The sequence below is a fragment of the Castanea sativa genome, chromosome 7, assembly GCF_040712315.1.
Source record: "Castanea sativa cultivar Marrone di Chiusa Pesio chromosome 7, ASM4071231v1".
In the NCBI taxonomy this organism is placed as follows: domain Eukaryota; kingdom Viridiplantae; phylum Streptophyta; class Magnoliopsida; order Fagales; family Fagaceae; genus Castanea; species Castanea sativa.
This window is the reverse complement of record NC_134019.1, coordinates 7,277,118-7,296,208: the sequence shown is the minus strand read 5'-3', so window position 1 is coordinate 7,296,208 and position 19,091 is coordinate 7,277,118. Positions and strand designations below refer to the sequence as shown.

At 34.6% G+C, this 19,091-nt stretch overlaps 2 protein-coding genes across 3 annotated transcripts; one reads left to right on the top strand and one right to left on the bottom strand.

The window, feature by feature from the left end:
* Nucleotides 1-2,086: 2,086 nt before the first annotated feature.
* Nucleotides 2,087-3,043, bottom strand: LOC142643907 (uncharacterized). The gene is made up of 2 exons (XM_075818624.1): nt 2,903-3,043; nt 2,087-2,797 (listed from the first exon to the last, which is right to left on the bottom strand). Exons 1-2 carry the CDS (start codon nt 3,041-3,043, stop codon nt 2,087-2,089), a joined length of 852 nt encoding a protein of 283 aa, XP_075674739.1.
* A 2,714-nt stretch (nt 3,044-5,757) lies between these two features.
* LOC142642942 (uncharacterized) lies at nt 5,758-18,918 on the top strand. Of its 2 annotated transcripts, XM_075817407.1 has the most exons (16): nt 5,758-5,883; nt 5,961-6,193; nt 7,188-7,709; nt 8,068-8,166; nt 8,315-8,367; nt 9,545-9,602; nt 10,680-10,762; nt 11,067-11,144; nt 13,299-13,378; nt 13,814-14,010; nt 14,101-14,175; nt 15,809-15,849; nt 16,104-16,209; nt 16,420-16,502; nt 17,593-17,666; nt 18,484-18,918. In XM_075817407.1, the coding sequence occupies exons 2-16, from the start codon at nt 6,023-6,025 to the stop codon at nt 18,594-18,596; spliced, it is 1,833 nt and encodes a 610-aa protein (XP_075673522.1). In that variant the 5' UTR covers nt 5,758-5,883; nt 5,961-6,022; the 3' UTR covers nt 18,597-18,918. The 2 variants fall into 2 exon arrangements, with proteins under 2 accessions (XP_075673522.1, XP_075673521.1); XM_075817406.1 differs by having other exon boundaries at nt 5,866-6,193.
* Nucleotides 18,919-19,091: the final 173 nt, after the last annotated feature.

Genomic DNA, 19,091 nt, shown 5'->3' with positions numbered 1-19,091 from the left:
AAGTGGTTCAATTGGCTACTCCGTCTATCTAATGTACTTCTAGAATGTCAATACTTAGGATGTACTGGACTTTAATTTGATCACTCACTATCTCGTCTGCAGATGCCGTCTTGGCTAAGATGTCAGCTTCCACATTATCCTTCCTTGGTATCTGTTGAAATTGAGTTGTTGTGAAGCCTTTGATGCATTGCTTAACTTTGCCCAAGTACTTCTTTGTCTGTTCTTCCTTAGCTTCATACATTCCATTCACTTGGCCTTTCACCAATTGTGAGTCTCCCTGAACGAGGATTGAATCTGCTCTAAGTGATTTAGCTAACTCCAAGCCCTGAAGTAGGGTTTCATATTTAGCTTCGTTATTGGTTGTTTGGAACTGTAGACAAATGGCATACTCCAGATGATCCCCTTCTAGTGATTGTAAAACTATCCCAATTCCTTTTGCATACTGTATGGACGAACCATCCACATGGACGACCCACTGTTTTGCCCCCTAGTCTTCATTCTGCTAATTACTGGTAGGAGTGAATTCGGCTTGAAGTATGAAAGTACTTGAGCTTTTATTGCTTCTCTTGGTCTATATCGTGTGTTAAATTCACTAAGTTCCACTGTCCACTAGATCAATCGTCCAGCGGCTTCCAGCTTATTCATAGTTTTCTTCAACAAATGATATGCTAGGACGTTGATTACATGAGCTTGGAAATAAGGCTTGAGCTTTCTTGTTGCTGTCACCAATGAAAATGCTAACTTTTTCATTGGCTGATATCATCTCTCAGCTCCTCTTAAAGCTTTGCTGGTGTAGTAGATGAGTTTCTGTACCTTTCATTCTTCTCTGATCAAGACCGAACTCATTGCATGAGGGGACACCGCTAGGTAGAGATACAATTCTTCTCCTGGTTTGGATGGGCTCAGAAGCGGAGTTAAAGCGAGATAAGCCTCCAAGTCTTCAAATACTTTGAAAAAAAAGGTAAACGCTTGTCAGTAGCTTTTAAAACAAACCTATTAAGGGCAGCTACTCGTCCAATGGGGCTCTGGACGTCCTTGATATTCTTCAAGGGCTCCATGTTCAAGATTTCTTGGATTTCTGTGAAACCATAAAACCAAAGAATTTCCCTGATGCAAATCCAAAGGCACATTTGCTTGGATTCAGTTTCATATTATATCGTCTAAGTGTATCAAAGGTTTCTTGAAGGTTGTCTAGATGCTGCGTCACCCTCGCACTCTTAACCCGCATGTTGTCCATGTACAGTTTAACGTTTCGCCTAATTTGTGGACGAAACATATAGTTGACTAGCCTCTGGTAGGTAGCTCCTTCATTTTTCATACCAAATGGCATTACTTTGTAACAAAATAAACCTTAGCTCGTGATGAAGGATGTTTTCTCTTGATCTGCCTCATCCATCTTAATCTCGTTGTACCTTGAGAATGCATTCATGAAACTCAGCAGCTGATGTCCAGTTGTTGAGTCCACTAGCTAATCAATGCATGGAAGAGGATAGCTATCCTTAGGGCATGCCTTGTTTAAATTTGTGAAGTCCATACACATCCTCCATTTTCCATTATTTTTTTTTACCATCACTACATTAGCTAGTCAATCAGGGTAGTAGACTTCACGGACGAACTCTGCAGTAACTAACTTATGAACTTCTTCTTTGATGACATTATCTCATTCTAAGGCAAATACTCTCTTCTTGTTACAGATGGGCTTGTAAGATGAGGACAGATTTAAACGATGCGTAATCATACTTGGGTCAATTCCAGACATGTCTTCATAGCTCTAAGCAAAAACATCTATGCTCTTTTGTAAGAAATGGACGAGGTCCTACTTCATCTTCTTTTCCATGCTTGTCCCAATCCTGATAAACTTTTCAGGGTTGGACTTGTCCAACATTACATCTTCCAATACTTCAATCGGTTCAACCAGCATTCTTCTTTGTTTAATGTTTATTGTCTGCATTTGCTCGTCCATGGCCAGCATTGATAAGTAACACTTTCTAGCAGTTAACTGATCTCCTTGTACTTCCCAAATGCCATACTCTATTGGGAACTTGACAAACAAATGGTAGGTGGACGTTGCTCTAATGATAGCATTCTACGAGGATGAATAGTCTTCAACAAGGAAATTCACTTCCTTATTGATTTGTCGCGGGTAAGAGCCAACCACGACTGGTAAGGAGATGGTGCCTATTGGTAGAACCTTAATTCCTCCAAACCCGATCAATGACACATTCACTGGACGAAGTAACTCCTTGTTAATCCTCATTTGCTGGAAGGCTGGATAGTAGAGGATGTTTGTTGAACTCCTATTGTCTATTAACACCCTTCTAATTGTATAATTTGCAATCGCCAAAGTGATGACAATTGCATCTTCATGAGGATGGTGCAGTCGTCTTGCATCTTCATTTGTGAAAATAATGGCAGGCTCATCTTCTCTAATCATCCTTGGTGGTCGTCCAGATAGTTGAACATTCTGGACTACCAGCAAGTAGGTCTTCTTGACTTTGGATGAGCTTCTAGTTGATGTGCCCCTTACAATGATCCTTATCACTCCAAGCAGTTGACGCGCTGGTTCTTCTACTTTGCCTTTCATTGGCTGCCTCTCATCCTTGTGGTCTCGTCCAAGAATTTTTTTTTTTTTTAACTTTCCCTGCATAATGATAACTTTAATCTGCTGCTTCAAGTCATAACATTCGTCTATACATTGTCCATGATCATGGTGGAAACGACAGTACTTGCTTTTGTTTTGCTTGCTAGGATCTTCTTTCATCCTCTCGGGCCATTTCAAGGATAGGTTGTCTTTAATCTACATTAGCACTTGGTCAAGCAGAGTATTCAGAGGAGTGTAGTTGGAGTATCATCTTGAGGAAGACCCTGCCTTCTTGCCATCACAATCCCTTTTCTCCCTTACTTTGGCTTTCTTTGGACAAGAACTCTGCTTTGGATGGTGTACATAACCATTCTCCAGTTGTTCACCTTTCTTCTTTTTCTTAGCAATAATCGCATCTTCTACATTCATGAAACTTTGGGCTAAATGTATCAACTCAGCCATCGTCTACGGCTCCTAGGCATACAGCTTACGGATGAACAAGTCTGAACTGACTCCATTGTAGAAAGCTGCTAAAAGGATCTTGTTATTCATCTCGTCCACCAATAGGGCTTATTTGTTAAAACGGCTAATGAAAGTACGCAGACTTTCATTTTCTCCTTGTTCTATATTTAACAAGCTGGACGAGGAACACTTCTGCCTTTGTCCCCCTACAAAGTTGTTGAAGAACAACTTACTTAACTCCTGGAATGACGTTATGGTGTTTAGTGATAGCTTACCAAACCATACTCTGGCTGGGCCTTTCAACGTAGTAGGAAAGGCTCTGCACATGATTTCGTCTAGAATACCATGATTTTGTATGGTTGTCTTAAACGTGGCAATGTGATCACAAGGATCACATGTTCCATCATAGGAGTCCAAGGTAGGCATTTTGAACTTGGAAGGCAGGGGATGACTTGTGACGGACACAATGAAGGGGGAATCAGTCCTATGGACAAGGTTATCCACGTGATTTGCTCTCCGCGGACGAGGTTATCCACTTCCCTAGTTAACTCTTGGTTCTATTGCATCAATTCTGCCATTGTAGCTGCCATGGACTTCAACTATTGTTGGACAGTCATCAAGGGTGCTGGTGCATGGTTTGGGTGACTGGTGGTCATTGACCTAGTCCGAACTATGCAACCTTTTTGTCTTAGAAAGCTAAGAGGTTAACACTTAGAAACATAACTAACTTTTCCCATAGATGGTGCCAATTGATGATGCACGAAAATTAGTAGGCTGAAATGCTTTAGACTATGGTGATGGCCTTTTGGTCTTGAAAAGAAAAGAAAGAACTGTCAAGAGTGACCGGTGTAACCCGGCTAAGGACCTTCTAACAGTTAAGTCAATTTTCTCTTTAAAACACAAGGATGGGAAATTGTGAATCGTAGAACTTAATTTGGGTGAATGAGACTTGCTCTTTTTATAGAGAGTTAGAGAGTAGGTCTACTTGTTTAGATCCACCACCATCAGGGGTAATGTGTGTGGTTAACGGAGATAATGGGGTGCGTGGAGTGGATAATGAGAACTCCCCTCCACATTTTAGGAGTAGTACATCATGGTTTGATTCTATGGAACTCTTTTGAGAACTTTCTCGTAGAATTCACTAAGTGTCCTCTAGTCGTCCATGCTCTTGGGTCATGGACGACCTTCTTGAAATTGGATGACTTCATTACCTTTGAATGAGTTGTATTTTCACCTATGATGCTCACCTTGAGTTCCTTTTTCTCCACAAAGCTTTCTGGACGTGTTCTAGTTATGGACAACTACTATGGACAAGTTGACCTTAGATTGATCCCCATCATAGATTATTGTGAAAATGTGATGAACATAACTCTTTTCATTCTAAAATAGATTTTCCAACTTCTCTAGGACCTTCATGTTGTGCAACTACAATTAAAAATCAAGGGTGACCTTAATAAGCATCCTCAGCAGGTGAGGGAATCATTACTAATGGAATGTAGAATCCAAGGAATATGTTATGATTTGGCTTACAAAGCGGTGAAAGTGCAAACCAAAACTACATTGTCAATCTCTAATAGTAATAGTAATATATATATATATATATATATATATATATATATATATATATATATATAAGTTTAACAGGTCAATTTTTGTTTGTTTTCTACCATGTTTGGTTCCCTTCATTTTGGAAACAATTTTTATGAAAAATTGAAAAAATTGTCAAAACAGTTAATTACTTTTTCATTTTTCTATAAAATTTTTTCTAAAATATTTTACTAATATATGCTATAAGGGCACACGTTAGTAAAACTCATTGTTATATGTCATTGTCAAATATAAGTAGAACAATGGCTCATGAGAAAGTCATTTTCCTTTACGGGCCTTCAAAAAAAGTAATTTTCCTTTATGTGTAAGAAATTGCTATAGACAAACTTCACCGAAATTTTTTTGTACTATAAGTTTTGTAAAAACTGACGTAATAAATCGTAAGTGATAGAGAAAAATAGTGTGATGGAGAAAAGCAGTGGATTCATGTGGTAGCTTTATGTGAAACTGATAAATAACTACTTTATAGTCTAAATTTTGACATAAAATTTGTGATTCTAATGGTGTGTTTGGATGGCAAGATTTGGGCGTGAATTTGGATTTAAGTTATAAAATTTAAATACCTTGTTTTGATAGTTTAGAATGGATGAAATATTTGAATTTGATAAATCCAGTAAAAACTTTAAACCTTAAAATTTTTGAATTTGAAATCATTTCTAAACTAGTGGAATTTTAAAATTTCAATATTTAATGGTCTGTTTGGTATTCGCTTATTTTGCTGAAACTAAAATTTTTTCGCTGAAAGTACTGTAGATAAAGGTAAAAGTTAGCTGAAATAGTACAGTAAGACTTATGAATAGTACCAAAAAGTACAGTAAGGTCTATGAATAATAGCAAAAATAAGCTGAATAGTAAAATAAGTTAGAAAAAATAATTTTTGTCTAACACACACACAAAGTATCCAAAACCCAACCTAAAATAATTATATACGAATTTTGTTACTATTAAAATCGCTAACCTGTGGACTGTGGTCCAATCTCACCTTCACCCAAAAAAAAAAAAAAAAAACAAATTGGTGACTTAATATGCTCCACGGTAAAGTACAATTTAATGTGCTCCTCAAAAAAAAAAAAAAAAAAAAAAAGATACACCACCGATTCAAAGTACAACTATTTTAAATAGCTAATTTCCAGAAAAATCTTTAAAAAAAAATACGTACAGAAGTCAACCATAGTAATACGGTGGTAATTAATAAACATTCACTTCAGCACATGATCCAAGCTCAGACGCTGGTATTCACTAAAGGGTATTTAAAGTTATATTAATTTCATTCATTCTCTTCTATGAAATTGTGTTGTTCTTTTTGCAGCTTTTTACTTGGAGAGTAATCACTGATAGTAAGTGAAGAGTGACGAGTGAAGAGTGTGATACATGGAGTGTGCAACTGTGTGCAAGTTTTGTTCTCCAATCTTGTTAAGTCCCAGGAGTGCAGTGGTAGGAAAGAGGAAGCAACAATTGAGTAACCACAACAAGTTCAAGTTTTGCAATTCCAAATTTAAGATTCAGGCTCTTCATTCTGCTCAGACCCATCTATCATCAGAGGTTTCTCTATGCCTTAGTCACTTCCTTTATGTGAATTATGCAAAAACTAGTCTTGTCTCTTTTTTTATGGAAGGAAAAAAATATCCTATTTATTTACATGTTAACTAGTGTTGGATTAATGGGTCAGAATGATTTGGATGCACCATCACTATACAATATTTTGAGGTTCAAATTTGGGTTGGTTGATAGAAATTTAGAAGAGAATATCATTATAATTTTAAATATGGTTTGGTTCTGGCTATGCAATAGAAGCAAAACCCTGAAATTGCGAAGACTCAATTTAGAATTTTGTTGAAATTCCAAATTCATTGAAGATTTGGCAGTAGGTTAGTTGTAGGACTTTGCTGCATTCATTGGGAAATTTGAGTGCATTGGTTGGGAAAGGTAGAGGAAGGCCAAAAATAACATTAGTAAAATTAGTAAAAAAAAGGACTTATCAATTAGGAAAGTAATAGAGAGTATGATTTTGGATATAATAAAATGGTGGTAAAGAATACATGTGGCTGATCTGACTAATCTATTGATGATCCATAGCCAACCCCAAGAAATTTGAGACTAAGCTTGGCTGTTATTGTTAGTTGGGAAAGGTTGGCCAGAGTAAGCTTTAAAAGTGGTGCCTCTTTGCGTGGTATTGAGGAGAATGAGTAGAACAATAGAGCATTTGAGGACATTAGAACTCTTAACTTTCTGTTATTGAAGGCGTTTCCCTTGGAGCATTACATTACATACTCAAATATTATTTCAACTTGAGACTTGTTTATTCTTTGTTGGGTCTGTTGATTCTTAGTCTTATGAAGTGAACAACTGTTGGCGGCTGGGGGCATCTTTATATACATACAACCTATGTGCTTAAGCCTTTTCTCTTAATCAAAATTTTGTCTGTATTTTTTTGGGCTATGTTCATTAATTGAATTTAGTATATACAGATCATAGATAGTATTGACTAAAACTTTTCATGGTCTTTCAATTCTATTATTTCTCCTCCTAATTGCAGGTAGCTGCTGAAAAAAGTCAAAGTTCAACAGATTTTGCTATTGGAGAACTTGTCTGGCCTTCTCCAAGTGATGAAATCCCTTTTTGGGAAAAGGACTTCCCTTCTTGGGGTGTGAACCCAGAAGTTCCTGTTGACATAAAGAAGGATTCTGATCCCATGCACATAATTCATATTACAGCTGAAATGGCACCAATAGCAAAAGTTGGTGGTCTGGGTGATGTTGTAACTGGACTTGCTCGTGCATGTTTATCTCGTGGCCATACAGTGGACATAATGCTTCCTTTCTATGAATGTATTCAGAAGCAGCAGATCAAAGACTTGGAATTGGTTACTACATATAACTCTTATCATGATGGAAATTGGATCCCAACTAATGCATATCATGGGTTAGTTTCAGGCATCTCAGTAATATTCATTGAACCATCCAACCAGTTCTTCAAGGGGCAAAATCTATATGGGGGTTCATACAATGAGCTGGAGGCATATTTGTTCTTTAGTCGTGCTAGCCTTGAATGGATGCAGGTTTGTGCATAAATACCTGGTGTATCTTCTAATTTGATTCTGCTTTTTAATTTAAAAACTGAAGTTGGCCTGCTGATGTAGAAACAATAAAGGGATCAGTATCTTACATTTGAGTGTTTGTAGACATTAAAGAAAATGCGTTAAAGCTAAGAGCTGCTTAAACTGTTATAACTGTGAATGAAATGTAAATGGAAATTTTCCTCTCAATTCTATTTTCCTAACTGACTCTATGCTTGAGATGATAATTACTTGTTTTACCCATCTAGTTTGAAGAATGTGCAATAGAGAATTTTTTTTTAAGCTAGTGACATCTCAAACCATGTTCTTCCAATTCTAACAAGATAATGCATCATAGCAGGTGACTGGAGCACAACCTGATATCATTCATGTCCATGAATGGCAGACTGGAGCTTTACCCCTGCTTTACTGGGATATGTACCATTATCTTTCACTCAAGGTATTTACTTCTGCTATTGCTATTATGTTGCATTTTCTATTTGAAGTTTCTAACAGATAACAATGTCGTTAAATAGTTTCTTTTTTTTTCTTTTTTTCCCTTCCTTTCTTTCATATAAATATTTGATATTAATATATTTACTTTATAGAAGCCAAGATTAGTGTTGACAATCCACAACATGGAGCATTATGGGGAGTGTACGTAAGTTTTTGTTTTCTTGTTCTTGGAGCTATCAACTCTCTGCAAGTTCTGCCATCTCTTATTTTATGAACTTGCAATTTGCAATTGCTTGTTTAACCCCATTACACAATCATATGTCACTTATTGAAGTATTGCCTTGGCTACCAAAAGGTTTTACAATCACGAATTTCGAAAGAGAGCACTTGTACAAGAAATTTTGTGCTTGTCATACCCTTCTTCTTTAGAAATCCCATGGGCTACAAACAGGAATATGAGATGTATTATATGGGACATAGCTTTCTCAGCTGTGAATGCATGGCTTTATAATTGTGAATGTAGATGGAGAGCAGAATTTTGTGCGTCAGTACATCATAATTAAATCCTTCAAACCCTACATGATAACTACGCAAGTCTTGATTAAAAACTTGCAAGTATCCATGCCAGAGCTGTCTAAGTGCAGCGGTGAAGGGTCAAGAAGAGAAGGGTGAGATGGAGCTGTACTTATGTTATCTATTTTGACTGAAATGGAAAACATGTACTCCTGAGGACCAAATGATCATATGTTATTAAGCTAAACACTTTTAGCTGCACATATTTCAATAGAGTGAAGGGAAATTATCTGTAGATATCCAGTCATTGTAAGTAATATATTTTTTTAACATATTGTAGGGAAGATCTTTAAATTTCCTTCTCTTTTATAAGGCTATGGATATGTTTAACTCAAATTCTTCTTTAATTTGAAATGCCATGAGGTTCTATTAGAATTTAAAAGTGGATAAGCAAACATTGAAAGTCAATACTTCTCTCTACAAAACTTTTGATTAATGGAGCCCCGTTGCGGGTTATATTTTAGAACTTCAATTATTGTGTACATATATGGTTCTAATTCACAACTGCATATCTTTACTCTCTAGTCATCAAACTTGAATATCTGATATCACTGCTCAAAACTTCTTATATAACAATACCACATATTAGCTCCACATATTCATATCCATAATTTCATTTAAAAATAAATAAATAAAATTTAGAACTTTGCAACTGTATACACTTAAAAATGTTATGAGATTGATGCTAATTCCCCTTAGCAGATTTCAACATTATGAACTATAATCAAAACTAGTCTTGAAACAATCTTTTGAGTTCTTTTTAAGTCTGTCACAACTTCTTATTGGCATGACTTTGTTTACCTTGGCAGCAAAGAGCAACTCAGCAAGAGTGGTCTGGATGGATTTATATATGCAACCATAGAAAAGGTGTCTTCATTATATCCCGGAACTTTCATGACTCATCCTTTTAAATTTTCATGATATGTGTAATGGGTTTATGTGCTAGTTACATCTAGTATAACAGCATAGCTTTTGTTAAAATAATGTTGCTCAATGACTTTCATTTTGGATGAGTATTTTGACAAACCCATCATTGAATAAAATTGTCCCTTAATACCCTTTATGCATGCAAAATATCAAGATAATCAGAGGTAAGAATTGTCTTATCCATAAAATGTTCAATTTTAATTTTCTTAGGTCTTAAAATATATGTATGAAAAATGAGTTTATGGATTGGATAGTATATGTTATCTCAAAAAGTGTGTTAAGGGTATTCAAAGTTAATTACCCTAACACAACATAAACATTACTTATATGGGGATGATTACTATGATATTACTATTTTGTCCCTAATTCAATACAAACTGATAATTGTATATGTTGAGAAAAAATGTGGTGTGCATGGCATGAAGAAAACGTGTAATCCAATAATAGGATTATCGATATTTTAATCGATTTAAATTGAGTGGTGTAAAGGTTGCAATAAGTGTAACTCGAATCTGACCCAAATATTATATTATATTATGTATTTGTAAATGTAGTTGTATGGAGTAGTGAAAGAAATCCTCCTCAAATATTTTGCCTGCTTACCAAAAATAATAGTGTCGGAATATTCATGTGTGAGTGGTGTCCATAGGTTTAAGCATTTTGGTCAAAGTGGTCCCTTTATGTTATATTAACTCCTCAATTTGAGTCTCCCCAAGATATCATCTTCCTAACAATAAGTTATGCTATTTGATTTCATTGGAAAATAAGTTTGTCAGGAAGTCTCATGAATTGATCTAGTTTTCAATGTGAATGAGTTTTCTTAACTGATAAAAGAGTTCTTTTATTCATACACCTCCATCCTGCTAGAAAAGTTTCTTTCATTGCTAAAACCTTTGTGAACTTAGATCAGTGGTCAGTACTACTCATTATTCTTTTGTTAAGTGTCGCCATCTTTCCAATTCAGTTCCTCTTTAGTGACTAAACCTTCTAGCCTTGCTGTTCTCTATGTACATGCAGGCAGTTGACGATCGAACTATTGGCCACAATCCAGAGAGATTAAGCTTATTGAAAGGCGGAATTGTGTACAGCAATGCAGTAGTGTAAGTAATCTTTATATATCTAGTAATTCTTCCGTTATATCTGGTGCTGTCTCTTTGACATATCCCAAGGGCTCACGGTGCTCTGGATGGCTTGTGAGATTTTTTATGAGAAATTCGCATAAGTAGTTATATCGCTAATAAACTAACAAGTGGAAATACACACAGATGCATGCATGATGAATATTCAGTAAACAATAAGTAGATTGTGTTGAGAAAACATGATGTGTGTGAGCAAATGTATATATTAAAGCTCATTCCGATCTCCATATTATTGTCTATCAAGTGATTTTCCTTCAATTTTCAGCACTGTCTCTCCAACATATCTCAAGGAAACACTATGCACTGGATGGCTTGCTAGCACCTTAATAAGGAATCGGGATAAGTAAGTTCCACTCCACATGTTTTAGTTATAATCAAAACATTTTACTTTGGGTTATGGGATTAAATTTTATATATATCCTGTTTTGTATGGAATATCCTTAAATGGCCACCTTCAATGCTATCGAGAGTCGCATTATAGGTAATCACTTGATGATTTTACCTATAAGTTTTTCACATTAATAATTCTGATATCTTCAAGTAGACAGTTTCCATTTCAGGAACTTACTATTTGCCAGAAAATTGTTTCAAATGAAAACAAATCTTTATATATGTTTAAGAAGTAATCTTTGAAATTCCATGAAGCAAAAGATGTCACAAATGCCCTTGAAATTGAAGGATCAAAAAAATTACAGAAAATGGGCAATTTCTAGAAGAGGTCTGTCGGATTTTATTTTATTCCTTTCCATTCCCCTCAACCAAGCTGATGACTTTGTTATATTCTTTGATGCCAAGTTCAGGTTTATTGTTAAGGAAAAATATGGAGAAATACTGGAACATAGAAAGCTTACTTAGGTACAGTATATTTTCTGTAAAACATGGGAGTTAATGAGATGAAATACTGAAGATTAAATGGCTTTTGGTGATACACTTTCTCTTTCATTTCTTTGCCAATGTATAACCCTCACCCCAGAAACGCTGCACTCATGAGGGGTAGAATCCTAGGGCTCTACTTTTGGAAGGAGAAGAAGGAACATTAAGCATTGAGGTAAAAATCACCAGAAGGGGAAATGCAACGGAGTTCATGTGGCAATGAGGTTCTGGTGAACTGAGTAGGGTGCTTGTACACGGCTCCATTTCCATTTACAGGCCATTAATAATGTACTAAAATATTCTTTTGTTATATTTTTCCTCTTTAGTAGTAACATTGAGTACTATCAAGATTTGAATGATTACCTAAAAATTAATAATGATCAATTTAAGTGTAGAGCTTGTGTAAAAGTAATGGTAAATCTGTAGATGAATTGCTTCCATTGCTCTAGCATAAGAGAGTTGTCATCCCTTGATTATTGAAAAAGTGGGAAAGAAAAGATGCTAAGCTTGAGCACTCTATAATGATTTTTATGCTATGATATGTATGCCATATTTTCTAACTACTGAGGTTATCTGTAGGAATATGCTTACATGTCTCAACACCAGGTTGTAGGCACAAAACATAAAGCTTCCCCTGCTCCCCTCCTCTATTTGGGCTTATGAAGGCTGAGAAAATGTGTATTTTGTGCAATTTAGTTGTATACGTAATTTAAGGTAGATCTGGTACCTCCTTCCTTTGTAAGTAGAGAGTGGAGGATCAGGCTATAGGTTCAAGACCTATAAGGTGCTCATGTGAGATAGCAATTAAAAGAAAAAGACAGAGTTGGAAATATTTAACCAGTATATGGTCCCTTTTCAGGTGTATTAACTTAATTTTCAGTTGGGTTCTCAACTACAAATAGGTCGTGCTCGAAATAGGCATTGATACTTACTATCTTGTTAGGGCATGTCTGCATGAAGTATGTTTTACAATTTAGATCAAGGTATTCTTGAATAAACTGATGATGCAATATTACTGATATCTTGTAGTAATTTGAAATACAACTTGGAACATTTTTCTGGTTGTACTATGGGACCACTCATTGGGCTTTTCAAGGCTTGCATAGAAGATTCCACACATTTTTATGCAAGCATTGTTTTATATATGATATTTTTAGTAGTATTTATAAAATATATAAGAACACTACCCTGTGAACCCTCTTTCCCATGTCTAGATGTATCTAAATAGAAAAATATCCCAATTTATATGAAAATTGGAATACCATGTCAAACACCAAAATAGTATTTGACATGAATTTTTTAAAACTGGAGCTGTTAGTTTCTTATTTACCACATGCATGTTGAGTTGCCTTGTAGCAGTCTTGCTTGCTTCAAATTTCTCCCTGATTGTTCTTTGCTTAGTCTGAGTCTTTGGGTTACCAATATGCTTGTGAATCTTGTAGGGAATATTTTAATGGGGCCTTCATCTTTATGAATAGCAATGATGTGTTTAGCTGCTTCTTCCTTAGTTTGTACATGATTTTTCAATTTAACATAAATTATTACTGTTCTTACGTACCAAAAATAGAAAAAAGTACATACTTTTCTTTCCATTGTAACAATCTTGCATTCTGTAATTATGTAGATACTTTGGTATTTTGAATGGGATAGACACTGCAATGTGGAACCCTGCTACTGACATCTTCTTGCCTGCTAAGTTCAATGGTAACTTTTAGTTTCTATGTGAATTGAATAAACTTTTTTTTTTAATTTTATTTTTTTTACATTAGCAAGAAGAGAATAATGTCTAAAATGGAAAAAACTTCCCCCCTCCTTTTGTCATATAGATGCATACTTGTGAGATTGATACTGATTCGACAAAGTGCAGTGCAGAGAATCGTTGGCTCCCTGCTACTATTATCATAACATGCTGGTCCATAATAATTAAAGACAGGAAAAATTTTGTACACTTAGCTGTCTGCCAATCTCAGGGTGGAAAGTGTTTAGTTGCAAAAATGATTTCATCAAAGTACCAGTTCTTGTTTTTCCTGATGTGTGAACAGTTTTTCTTTCAATCTCCCTGTAGTTATCTGTATTTAACAATGAATTCCCAAGGTGCTGTAGGTTTCCTTTAAATTCTCTCTATTTTACTTTTGACAGCTCAAAACCCTGAGGGCAAAAAGTTATGCAAATACTATGTTCAAAGGGGGCTTGGTTTGACTTCAGAAGGCATTCTAGACGGTAACCATGTACTAGATATGACACACAAGGTGCCTTTAGTTGTCTGTATTACTCGACTAGTCCCACAAAAGGGTCTTCATTTGATTTCTCATGCAATCAAGCGTGTTGAAGAACTTGTAAGTGTCTCATGTTCTATGTCTCATTTGAACCAAGTTCACAATTAGATTTCAACTGGTTTCCTTCTTTTTCAATGGAGTTTCTTTTAGGGTGCTCAGATGGTCATACTTGGGAAAACTTCAGATGGTCGGGTTGAAAGAGAATTTGAAGGGCTTGCAAAATTGGTATTGGATTTGAGATTTTTGTCTTACATATTGTGCTAGAATTCAGAAATTGTATAGACATGACACGTCATACCATGAAACGGGATATGTGTGTGTGTGTGTGTGTATAGTTACACTTGGTGTGTCATTCTTGTTTATGTTACACCATTTGATAGCTTTGTATTGAGAGTGAGGTTTTTTGATAAATTCATTGTTGTATTAGATTGCCTCCTTACCCTTTGTGCTTGCAAAATATGAAGATGATCCGAGATGAATAACTCTCATCTATAAAATGCTTAAATTTCAAGGTTTTTTTTGGGTATTTTAAAATTACATGTAGATTATGATTGACATTCATATTAAATAGGGTTCATTTTTTATTTTTTAATAAATTTTGATTACTATTATTATTAATTTTCTGAAATTTCTAGAACATGGTTGTATTTCCTTGTTTTAGTGATTTTTTTTTTAAGAATATTTTAGTCAAAATTAAGTCCTTAGGGTATTAATTAATATATTTTTAATAATATATTTGCTTGGAAAATAAGTTTTATGAAGCCTTTAAATTGACCTCCAAATTGTAAAACAAAAATCAGAAGTCTATTATCAATAAAATTTTAGTCAACTTATTTTCTTTTGTCTATTGGATTCCAAAGTTTTTCCTTATAGATTCAAGTATTCCCTTATGGTTTTGTATCTAGCTAAAATGATATCTATTCTATTGCATTTTCTGTTCTGCATCACCTACTTGTAGAGCTGTAGGCCTCAACTGAGGCTCGAGCTCTTTGTGTCCCATTCTCTGCCTCACCATTTGTTTCTGTTCATTATTTATGATTCTATAGTCAATTACTCACTGCACTACATAATAAAATGAAATTATAATATTCAGTAAATGAGTATCCATAAAAGGCATGTCTATCAGGTTGGAAGGAGAGGCTGATAATTGGCAACTTAGTTGATGAAGATATCCTCTTAGCTTGTGTCTAAATCCAAGAAATTCTCCAATGCATGTGGACACCTTTCCCCAAACAACCAGCTCTGTCATTCATTCTTTTTATTTTTCATTATTTACCTTCTTTTTGATCAGCCAATTTTTTTTCTGCATTTAACTCATTCCAATTCATCATATTTTTGGTATTTATATTCATGGTATTCTTTTTTCTCATTTAGTCTTTTTATCTAAAATTAGTTTTGCAATTATTTGTTAATTTTTCCAGTCATCCTGAAGGTATTTTTTTATGGAAACCTACTGCTCAAGAAACCTATGCCTTAAGATGCCTATAAATTATTAATACTTTATTTTTTTTATTAATAAATGTATAATTTTTACTAATCCTAGTGGAATTACTTATTGGAACTTGTTTGGAGTTTCTTTGTGTTGTCAACTTCAGATACTTAAGAGTTTTGAGTTAGGAGTTTCCCTGAAATTTTTGTAAATTGAACCATTGAAGTCACTAATATATCATAGCTAATTTTTGCAATTAATTGAGGCAAGTTTATTTGACACTTTCAGGTTCAATAATTTTAAAAAAATGTTGAGCTTGTGGTGTGTGTGTTTGTATATTCTCAATCTTTTTGCTCCTCTTTTCCTTTTTGAGTACAAAAAAACAGATGAGTTGACGGACATTCATTTATTGTACTCTCTTTTTTGTAGCATAACCAAGGTCCTAGCATCCGGATCCTATTGATGTTTAGGTAAATCTTCTTTGAATATACAATACAATTGTATTGCTAGAGCTGTCTGAACTCTGTTTTTGTTATTGTTCTTGTATTGTAAATGTTTACTTAGTTGTAGGTTGAATAGAAATTTGTTCCTTAGTTATCACTGGAGTGCCTTCACTAACAATATAATTTATATAAATTACTGTTTCTTTACTGAAATAGCATGTACAAGACTGCTGCTATTTACTGTCTGAAATTATGTTTCTTTTGTGATACTTTCTATGCAGTGAAGAACTGTCCCACATGCTATATGCTGCAGCAGACATAGTGTTAGTTCCTTCTATGTATGAGCCTTGTGGACTTGCCCAAATGATTGGAATGCGTTATGGAGCTGTATGTACCATAAAGTGATTATATTCTGCTATCAAATTTGTGGAGATCATTCAAAGTAACAATATTTAAAGTTCAATCTTAAATACTCTTTGGAGAAACTTTCTGAAATTAAGATGGTTATGATTCTCTGATTAGTAGAACTTCAAGAAAAAAATTTTACATCTCCGGTTAAACAGTGAAGATCTCATTTGAATTAAATGATTATTGCAGGTTCCAGTAGTAAGAAAGACTGGTGGTCTTGCAGATACAGTTTTTGACATGGATGATCAATCAAACCATGAAATGGCTAATGGGTATTGTATTTTTATATGTTCATTTATTAATTATTTTATTTATTGATAAGTAAATACAACTCATGCACCTATATGGGATAGAACTCATAACCTGGCTCTCCACTTGTCTTATGGAATTAGGAGATGCTGTTTGGGCCAAAGACTGGCCTATTTTACTTTTATTCTTTAGATTTAAAAAAACTTAGATTAAAAAAAAAATCCCTGTAATCTTGCCCACCATTTTGTGATCTATTAAGGCAACATTAGTTTGTAAGCCATGATGTCAGTTTCATTCACTTGCTGCATTGAACCTTCCTTATTTTCACTTTATCAATGTCTTCTATTCTGTGATATGCATGATCTAGTAAGTTGTTATTAGTTATTACCCATTTTCGTTGTTATTTAAGTGGGATCCTGGGAGCGGTGGCTTGGATATGCATTTTTGCATGAGGTAGATGCTCTGAAGACCTTACGGATTTAACAAAATGTGGACCTCTAGCTAGATTGGATTTTCCATGTAACAAGCTCTGATTATAATATATATATATATATATATATATATATATATATATATATGCCCTAGCTTGAGGGAGAGTGTTGTGTTGTGATGTGAGCAGTTACATGTTAGGGGTAAATTTGTAATAATGTACTGAAGTTATTTGTATAAATATTAATAATTTGTGTTAGGGTAGAATATTAAACACTAAGCATACTTCCTGAAGTTAATAAAAATATCATATTTCTTCTATTTCGTTCAATGTGGAGTCTAAGCGATTTTACTGTCATTTTAAGTGTCCTTTACAGGGGTTGTGATCTTTTCTAGCAGAAGGTTTAACCTCTTAAGATTTTATGCTCTTTACAATTTGGGAACAAATGGCTGGAAAGGATTACTCTTGAATCGTTGGAATGAATTAGTTGAATTGAATTATTTTTCTATCTTTTTTAACTTGTTAATGAATCAATAATTATGTCTCCAAGTGCTAATTTATGTCAAGAGAATGAAAATTATTAGCCTTATATGCTTGGTTATACAAGTCCCAAATTCTGCTGGTGCAAGTGCTTCACTGATATTGTATTTATTTACTCACGCATTTATTTATTCAAATTTCAGGTTTGTTTTTGAAGGAATTGATGAAGGATCCTTGGGCTTGGCTCTAAACCGTGCATTGGCTCACTACAGACAGAGTATGTTCAATCTAAGTTAGGCTGTATGTCATCTTGTGGCTAATAGTTTTCTTACAACTGACTAGTTCTCAGGCTGAAGAGCTGCGTAGGCTACTTCAGTCTCCTATAATGAGGTGCAATGCTAATACTGCCAGGTTTTGAGGGCCAGCAGTGTGATCAATTGGCCATGGCCAGACTAACTAATATTAGCCTTTTAAATCTTCAAGGGTCTTTTCTTTTGAATGCTTACGATATGACTCTAATTTGGCACCGGGGTATTTTCAAAAAAAAAAAATTTTGTCACCTACCTCCCTGGAGTTCTTCAATTTAGTATCAATTACATTCCTTCACAAAATTCAACCACCACTGATAGTTGGAAAATATTTGTTAGTATGTATAAAAATATTTTGGGTGTCAAATCAGGGGTGAAATAGTTTTCAGAACTATTCAAAATGAAGAAAAAAGTTAACTGAAGGGTGGGAAATGGCTCGTACAAAACCTTGGTGTTGGAATTATTTTTATTTGAGATTGTTAAATTATCACTTATCCCAAAAACTTAAACTATTAGGAAAATTTTCTAATAATTTAACCATCATTTTAACACTCTCTCATGTGTGGCCCAAACTTCCCCTTAATAAGTGTGACCCAACACAAAAGACTTTTAACCTTTTAAATGGGAGGTATGATGCTAGACAAAAAATAGAAAAAAATCAAATAAGAAAAAAGAACATGAAAAATCTGAGGCTTTACCACCTAGAATATATCTGCCTGAACTTTTAGACTTAAAGATAACTTTTTTTTTTCTTCTCAAATTTTTTGTTTACACTGATGAATGCAGAACCAGATGAATGGAATGGCATTGTACAGAAGGTTATGGAGTTAGACAATAGTTGGAACAACACGGCTGGGAAATACATTGAGGTATACAACTCAGTAAGAGTGAGATTGTGATGGTACTCAACAAGAGGAATGCTACAACAAAGATACAGAAATCAACTTTTTTCCTATTTGCGTTTTAGTGCCAGAGGTTCCACATGGAGCAATGCTCTTGTTATGGAATGAAGCACAAGACAAAAAAGAAGGAAGAGAGACTAGGAAGCACACAATAATACAATTACATTGACTTGTAATGGACACCCCAGTTTCAACTACTCGCATCATTCCACGTGGTGGTGTATGTACATATGCATACTTGAATGATTTTTGAATTCGACTCTTGTATATTGATGTTTCCATTTTTTTTCCCTACAATAAGGTGCAAATATTTTCACAACTACTGTAGCATGGAGTTACTTTTAGCTGGATAGGATCCTCCAATTTTTATTTAGATGTAAGACGTGGCATTTAATAATAATAATATAAATGCCACAAGTCACACATCTGGCTAAAAATAGGAGGAATTACTAGAACTTTGTTGGCACTAGATAAAAAATTTTGTTTCCATAT

Coding starts and splice junctions, on each gene's coding strand:
- LOC142643907 (XM_075818624.1), bottom strand. CDS start 3,043: ATGGCTGAGTTGATACATTTAGCCCAAAGTTTCATGAATGTAGAAGAT. Junction 2,798..2,902: donor CTTGTCCAAAGAAAGCCAAA/GTAAGGGAGAAA, acceptor GTGCTAATGTAG/ATTAAAGACAACCTATCCTT.
- LOC142642942 (XM_075817407.1), top strand. CDS start 6,023: ATGGAGTGTGCAACTGTGTGCAAGTTTTGTTCTCCAATCTTGTTAAGT. Junction 8,368..9,544: donor GAGCATTATGGGGAGTGTAC/GTAAGTTTTTGT, acceptor TTACCTTGGCAG/CAAAGAGCAACTCAGCAAGA. Junction 9,603..10,679: donor TATATGCAACCATAGAAAAG/GTGTCTTCATTA, acceptor ATGTACATGCAG/GCAGTTGACGATCGAACTAT.